Source organism: Rhopalosiphum maidis, chromosome 3 (genome assembly GCF_003676215.2).
Source record: "Rhopalosiphum maidis isolate BTI-1 chromosome 3, ASM367621v3, whole genome shotgun sequence".
NCBI lineage: Eukaryota > Metazoa > Arthropoda > Insecta > Hemiptera > Aphididae > Rhopalosiphum > Rhopalosiphum maidis.
In genome coordinates, this window is record NC_040879.1 from 51651257 (window position 1) to 51659827 (window position 8571).

At 24.6% G+C, this 8571-nt stretch overlaps 1 protein-coding gene across 1 annotated transcript; it reads right to left on the bottom strand.

The window, feature by feature from the left end:
• LOC113557950 lies at positions 1 to 4483 on the bottom strand. The gene is made up of 11 exons (XM_026963489.1): positions 4444 to 4483; positions 3011 to 3243; positions 2751 to 2949; positions 2518 to 2694; positions 2198 to 2457; positions 1925 to 2136; positions 1747 to 1815; positions 1501 to 1681; positions 1149 to 1424; positions 899 to 1086; positions 1 to 133 (listed from the first exon to the last, which is right to left on the bottom strand). The coding sequence occupies exons 2-11, from the start codon at positions 3221 to 3223 to the stop codon at positions 1 to 3; spliced, it is 1908 nt and encodes a 635-aa protein (XP_026819290.1). The 5' UTR covers positions 3224 to 3243; positions 4444 to 4483.
• Positions 4484 to 8571: the final 4088 nt, after the last annotated feature.

Sequence of the window (8571 nt, forward strand, 5' to 3'; positions counted from 1 at the left end):
TTAAAAATTATTATTTATAAATAATTCAATAATTTTTCCCACGTGTTTATCAAAACCAGATATAAACAACAAACCATCACGACTAAGATTCACTCGTTCAACATGGTTTCCATTTAAACAACAAACAATAATCCTAAAAAAAAAAAAATATTTGATTACAAATTAATAAATTATTAATTAAACTAATTAAGTGTAATAATTATTTTAACCTATATTTGAAAATAAGTTAAGAAGTCGCAATAATATTCTTGATTTTTTTAAAAACCTTTTATATTAAGTTATAAAATTGAAATTATAGCAGTTATTTGATAAATACGCATAAAACAACAAAATATGATAACACAAATTTAGTTTTTTGATTTTGAAAATTTGAAAATTCATTGACAGGTATAAATAAAAAGTTAATAGACAAGAAAAGAGTATAAAAACTAATGTTACTCATTGCCAACTAATAAATAAGAAAGATTGATTTTTTTTATTTGTGTTTTGTATGTTTATCACCCTACATACTGTACATAAAAAAACAAAAATTTGAGCAAAATTCTAAAATATACTGCGAAAAACTAAATATTCTTATTTATAATAATATGCATCATGCAAAAAAAAAAAAATGTTTACTCTTTGATTCCACATTTCTACTTAGTGTGAATTTAGATAATCCTATCTTAATCCTATTAATTTCCAAAAATTCATAGTACATAATTAAAATCATAAAATTCTAACAATGGACTCAATGATCATTAATAAAGCAGGAAAATGTATTTAATGTAATTAAGAGGTATGAGTATTTGGACAATGTGTTATGGTATTCCACAGTTTAATATACAAACTTATAGGAATATCTAAGTAAGCCAGTAGTTAAAAAAATAGTAGTTTATCAGCTCATACAAAAACATACTTAATTTTTGAATTTGAAAAATATGCTTCATAGTTTGCCTTAACTTTTCTTATACTTTTTAAATCCATTTTGTGAGTTCCCATAAACAGAAACACATCATACATTTGGTTACGATCCTTAGACCAATGGAGAGTACTTAATGGCTTGATATTTCGAACACGAGCATTATTTTTTTGTTTTTTTGGGGACTGAAAAAGAAATTTAAGTCAACATTATTGTATAATTTAATAAAAATAAATAAATAATTCACCGGCCCAAACAAATGATTTTCCAAGGACGTTACTGTCAATGCTTGTTCATGGTCAACATAAATTGTTCTAAATTTAAGTGAACTACTTAAAGCACATATAGTAGGTTTGTTGTCTACTTTTAATCGATTTTGGTAAACTATTGACTGTATTATCAACGTGATGGCTTCAAAAACTTTGAGAAATTTCACATGCATATAATAACAATTAACTGTATTCGTATAATATATTCGACTGTCATAAGCTATTAATAACCTGTGATCAGATGGATTTAAGTTCTAAAAAAATAAATGATTATTTTAATAATTCAATATTACATTTTAAATAAATTTAAAATGAAAATTCTATAAATACATTTAAAGTCATTTTCACTAAATCAGTTGATAAAAATTGTGATAGTTGTGATGAAGGAGTTGGAATCGGCTTCATGAAATAAATGTGAGATTTACAGAATTTCCTTTGACCTTTTTCAATTTTGGTTAATTGAATCCATTTTTCATAATTTTTTTTTACTACTCCAATATTATTAGAACACCTGAAATAATAATAAATTAAATGAATTGTTTATGTTTACATCATAATATTTTTTTTAAAACTTACTCTTTTCCATTAGTGTCAAATAACATATTTTGTTGGGAATCCTTTTTTTGATTCATAGCATAAATAACACTTAAATAAAACATTCAATATTACTTTGTGTTTTTAAAGTTTTTTAAAATATAACACTCGATTTTATTAATATTTTATACCAATTAAATCTACATTGGCTATTACTTACGGGCCAGATCTTACATATCTTAAATATTCTAAATATGATTCTATTGGATGTATTTCAGATTCTTGTAATGCTTTATGGTTATTAAAACGCAATATAAATTCTATACAGCCTTCATTGCCCATTAAATTTTGAAATAAGCAATGTTGAGAAAAGGAGTAAGTATTATCTAATAATGTTCTCAGTGATAATTGCTTAACAAAAGTAGTTAAAACCTAAAAGAAATTTCAATTTACATTAAAATATTTTTTTTTACATTTACATTGTATAACTAACTTTTGGATTCGTGAGCATTTTTGAAACCACAATTTCATAATCTTTTCCTACATTATTCCATTTCAAATCATTTGTCAATTTATTATTTGTTGAATTATGTAAACGATGTACTCTTTTAATATAGTTGTAAACACATAGTTGCAATGTTTTTGATAATTTTTGCTCCTGGCTGTCATTATCTTCTATTATCAATGTTTGTTCAAATACTTTTTTTATTCTTTCTATACCATGTAATATGTAAGAGATGTAAATTCCATGACCTATAATATATTTAAACATATAAATAATTTAAATATGTAACACAATAATTTATTAATTACTTGGGTCATCAGAACGGAGATGAATTGTGTTCATAATTTGTTTATGACTAACACCACGATAAGTCTTATGTTTCATTATAGCTTTAATTGTCTCAAGAGGTTCTCTACTAAGATACCATTTTTGAATAGCCTTTCGAGTGCCTTGACCAAGACCCGAAGATTTTGTAGATATATATCCTAAAACAAATCCACAATTAATATTATGTATTTTATATTATACTAAAAAGAATTACCGTTTTCATAGAGGAGCTTAGCAGCAATACTACAAAATTTATAGAACATCAATAATGTTAATCCGTCCATACAAATGGTTTTAACTATTGCATAAGCATCAGTTATCATTTTTTGACAATTTTCCCGATTAAACTTTGCACATACAGCCAATAGATATATTAAATGCTCATAATTTTGAACTTTTTTTTCTTTTGCTATCTAAAATTAAATAAAAATTATTATAATCCAATCTTATTTAATAATTTTGAAAAAAACAAACTTTTGAGATTATTGGAACAATAGAATTAATATCTTCAGTTTTATTTTTTTTAATTATATCTCCAATCAAATTTAAACCAGTAATTTTGTTATCTTGACTATTTTTATTTTTCCAGAATTGTTTTTGATGAGTTGAAGGAACATAAATTGAAGTTTTTTCTCCCAAGTATATAAATCGACGCAATTTAATTTCAATTAATGAATAATTAGTCATCTTGGTAAAATACGATACTGCTAAACATACAATGTTTTTTATATTAACCCAATACATAATAATTTTGCTTATGCTATTTTATCATAATATACTTAATATGAAATCAGGTATTGTAACTTTAAGATGTTATAAAACATGTAATTTTATCATGTGCAATGTACTTACATAATTATTTTTGATTATAAATCATTCATAAGTAAAATCCTATTACATATAATCTAACTGTGAGTGAATTGTATACAAATATATAATAATTATGATACATTTTATACTTTCATTAGAATTATGTATTATGTATTAATCTAAATAATTTCTAGCATTGAAAAGTGTATTTTTCCAAGTAAAATATATTCTTAGTACTTATCGGTTATTGCGATTACCATAAGTTAACTACACTGTGTTATCCTAGTTGATACAGTCTAAATTAATAAGCTTACTAAATCTGTTTATAAAATGGATTTCTAACATTATTGCATGTCTATGTTTTTTATAACAATATATTAAATATTATAAATAAATAAAATGTTTGCTAGAGACTGTTATTCCACAATCCAAAAAGAAAAATATGGTATTTATTGGTTATAAGAAAGTATTTTAATTATAAAAATGTACTTTTTTCCTTTCTGGTATTTAGCTTCACCTACTAACATCCTTTTTGATATCACTATTTTCAGTAATAAAGATTTAATAATCAATAGAATAAAAATTACTTATACTTATTTACAGGAATGAATGTCAAACTACTAGTATTCACATATATGAAGTCTTAAAAACTGTGCTACAGATATTATTATTTATAACTTATAGCCATGAACATTGAGTACCAAAGAAAAATAATTAATTCATAGATAATAAAGAAATGGATGGGCCATACTATTGTCCTCATCTGTGATGGAAGAGAACTTTTGATATCAAAATGCCAAAATGGTTACAAAATATAGCACTGGTTATTGAATATTGGTATCATTGTCTATCACCATAGATATAAAATATAAAGTATAATAAAAAATAAAAATAAATATTATTCAAATAAAGATCTTTACTTTATGACCTCTATGATAATTATTAATCATTATATCTTAAATAGATAAATAGACTAATTAAATTAAAAATATTTTAAATTACAACTGAATTATGGTGTACTCAAAATGTTTATATTATGAATCATCTTCAAAATATAATACCTACTGATTATTAAAATGCTTTTTACTACTACCAACACTTGAGCTTCACATTCAAAACTGCTTGAACAAAAGGATCGTGGAGGCCTGTCCAAGTCTAGTGAGAGAGTACGAACAATTTGTTTAGAAGTAGAGCGAGTTTTTAAAAGTAGTTTATTTAATGTAAACCACAAAAAAAACATTCATTTCCTCTGAAATAAGATGAATAAAAGTATGAATCAATTCAGTATATATTTTAATAAAAACGATTGCAACAAAAATATATCTATTTTGGATACTCACAGGGACCAATTAACAAATTTAGTTATCTTCAAATATTTAGATACAAGAATGTTTCATGAATCAAAAAAGAAAAATGATACAATAAAAATTAGGTTTAAATACACAAAACTTGTATTATTTCAAAACTAATAACTTTAATATATATATTTTTTAATTTTTTAATTTTTTTATAATTTTTGACAAAGATGTAAATCATAAACTATGAATGACGAATACTATAAACTATAATAATTGTTCTATGCTATAATGTAACTAAACTTATTCATTTAAATATTTAATAAATAATAATGTTGTATCATTATTGACAATAACAAAATTGAATTTATTATCATTTATCGTAATCAATATTACCCTGCAACCACTGTCTAACCACCGTGGTAACAATAGATCTCTACGAATACAGAATACTCTGTGTACAAGGTATAGAGATGACATACCATTTCTTTATTATTTATGCACGAAGTACGGACAATAATGATTGCTTCGCTGGTTACTGATTTGGAATGTTTGTATTATAATACATTAATACACAATAGACTAGTATCATAACGGTAAGAGGAAAGTAGATGATGACTTGCAATTTTGAAAATGTCTCTTTACCTTTCATGAAATCGTATACTTGGTGTAATAGGCTACACCACCTGCAAACAACATGATTGCTACTAATTCTCCTAATTGTTTATCCTGATAACATTTTTATCAAAAACAAAATTCATCCTTAACAAATAATTCTTCCGATTTCTCACTAATCGCTTATTAACCTAATATTGTAATATTTATTATTCAAAATCATCATTTTCCCAGAGATATTACTCCCTGCAATTATTATTAAGTTCTTTATTCCCAAACCACAAATATACTAATGAATAGGATAATATAAAAAAAAAATTATATTAAATTTATTAAGTATACAGAGTCATTCTTTTAACATTATACACTCATTATTTCGTCAAGTATTGACTTTTTTTCATTTTTTTTTTTCAGAATATTTTGTGTCATGCTTTTCTCAAACTGTATGAAATTGTTATTTTTTTCACCCTTTTATATAGTAAAACCACTAACAAATTTTGATTTTCAAAAGGTAACCTTTTTTAAAAATGTCATAAGATAATATAGGCTTTTTTTTATGAATTTTAACGTTAAAATTATTATTTTTCATTTAATCGTTAATGATTTATAGCTGTTCAAAGTTGGGCGATTTGATTGTTTTAGGTATTCATCCTACAGATTATTACAGCTGTGAGGTGTTATAACTACAGGTACAAAGTTCATCACTGCGTCAATAGTCGATAACGAGTTTATTATATATGAAAATATTTCCTTTTATTATATATCACCCATGTGACTACAGGTCTTCAGAAACAAGAAGTATTATAAAAACCAAAAAGCGCCCAACATTAAAAAGCTATATCTCGCTAGCTAAAAAAAAAACCGAAAAATAATAATTTGAAAGATAAAATTTATACAAAAACAGCCCTATTAATTTAGTACATTTAAATGTAGGTTACCATTTGAAAACCAAAAGTTGATAGTGGTTTCATTATTAAATAAAAGGGTGAAAAAAATAAAAATTTCATACAATTGAGAAAAGCATGATACAAAATATTTTGAAATAAAAAAATAAAATAAATTCAATACTTGACGAAATAATGAGTTTATAATGATAAAAGAATCACTGTATATTACATGTATATAATTTTTTATATACAGGGTGATTCTTTTCATCATTAAACGATTAAACAGACTTAGTATTTCATTTTTTTTTTAAATTATTAGTTTCATATTTTTCTAAAATTATATAACATTTTTGGTTTTTTTCACCCTTATATTAGTTATATATTACTTATATTTAATAGTGAAAACACTATCAACTTTAGATTTTCAAATGTAACCTATATTTAAAATGTCATAAAGTAGTAAAGCTATTTTTTTATGAATTTTAACATTGAAATTATTATTTTTCATTTAACCGTTAGTGATTTACTCCTCAAAGTTGGGTGGTTTGAGGTTTTCAGGTATTTGTTCTACAGGTTATTACGGCTATGAGGCATTGATTAGAACACAATTATTATTCGCTAATAGATTTGCTAACTAGTTGGACGGAGTCATTATAAGTATAAAGTTCATCGCAATCGCTGCGTCGATAGTCGATAACGAGTTTATTGCATATGATTATATGAAACAAGTAGTTTATTAATGTATTATAAAACTATTATAAAACTTTGAAAAGCTATATCGCACACCCAAAAGAAGAACGGCACAGCTCAAAATTTGAACAATTTGAGTTGAGTGCATATTCAAAAATTCGTATTTTACTGATCGAATTGCTAAAACGACCGAAGTCAAATTCGTAATAGTTTTTTTTTGAGACGTAGTTATAACATTTTACACTTTTATATGCAATAAATTATTTTTAGTTAAGGCCGGCTTAACTCAGATAAGCCGTTTTATCTATTGCACTTTGAAACCAATTATATATAGTTGGGTCGTTCTACGACATAAAATAATATTGTAGATTATTACATTATAAGCTTAGTCCACTCACAAGAATATTATTATTAGATTTAAAGTTGAAATTTGTTAAGTAAGTAGGAATACTATATTATTCTCAGTGATCGTCGTTCTGTCGAGCTATCCAATCGTTATTACGCGTGTTATACGTATCTGGCTGTTTATATTATAAGAGTTTTTTTTTAAATATAATGGAAAGTGCAAGTTCTGATGATTGTTTGGAGGATAGTGGCAGTGACTGGACCCCGTTAAATGAGATTGAATATAATTCAATATTAGATTTTGATAATGATGAAGAAAATGTACCACCAATTGAAAAAAAAATCAAGAATCGGATGTTAATATTGTTCCGGCCACTTCTTCAACATATTATCTCGTAAAAAAAAAAAAAAACGGAAAATAATAATTTGAAAGATAAAATTGATAAAAAATATAGCACTATACATTTAGTACATTTTAAATAAAGGTTGCTATTTAAAAATCAAAAGTTAAAAGTTAATAGTGGTTTCACTAGTAAAATGGTGAAAAAAATAAAAATTTCATACAGTTAAAGAAAAGCATGAAACAAAATATTTTGAAAAAAAGTCAATACATGACGAAATAATGACCTTAAATAAGTAAATAAATACCTTTTGTACAACTTGCACTCCGGAATTATTTTCTAGGATGTCGAATTAGTTGATTTTTTTAGGAGTAAATAAAATATAAGAGAATATATTGAAATAATATTTTAATATTCAAGATTTACTTGAATTTTTAAAGTGTACAATAATTGAGCTGAAACTGAGTGAGCGCCTGAGGGCGTTTTTGTGTGTCTTGTGGATTTTTATAGATTATTTATATTACGAGATGTACGTAATCAAGGCATAGGTTGTGCCACATCTTAAAGCATCTGAATGACTTTTCGGTTATTTTACTGTGATATAGTATTTAATTTATTTTCAAAAGTCTAAATATCATCTATTATCTAATATAATTGTATAATTAAATGTGATTTATAATATATTTTATGATATACACGATAATTCAAAATGTATACATTATGTCATTATATATGTATCATATATGTCATTACAGTATATTTAAAATATTTCTTTATTTTTGGACAAATTATTATTGAAAATTATTAAAAATATTACTCCCCCCAGTCAAAGAACTAAAGCCGCTCCTAGTTGGCAGTGTGACAAGTTAATGGCGCTATAGACCTATAAATTAGCTATAATAACACTAAATACTATGATATATATATATAGCGTAGTACCTATATAGTAGTAGTGGGAAATCAGAAATTTAACTATATAAAAAATGTAATGTGTATGATATTATAACCACCAAATAGATGGAATCTATGAACCTTATATTTAATAAGGTGTA

What these genes read in the sequence shown, in the direction of transcription:
- LOC113557950 (XM_026963489.1), bottom strand. Translation starts at nt 3,223, where the DNA reads ATGACTAATTATTCATTAATTGAAATTAAATTGCGTCGATTTATATAC. An exon ending in TTGTTCCAATAATCTCAAAA is followed by an intron (nt 2,950 to 3,010) that starts GTTTGTTTTTTT and finishes ATTTAATTTTAG; the next exon opens with ATAGCAAAAGAAAAAAAAGT. An exon ending in AAATGCTCACGAATCCAAAA is followed by an intron (nt 2,137 to 2,197) that starts GTTAGTTATACA and finishes AATTTCTTTTAG; the next exon opens with GTTTTAACTACTTTTGTTAA.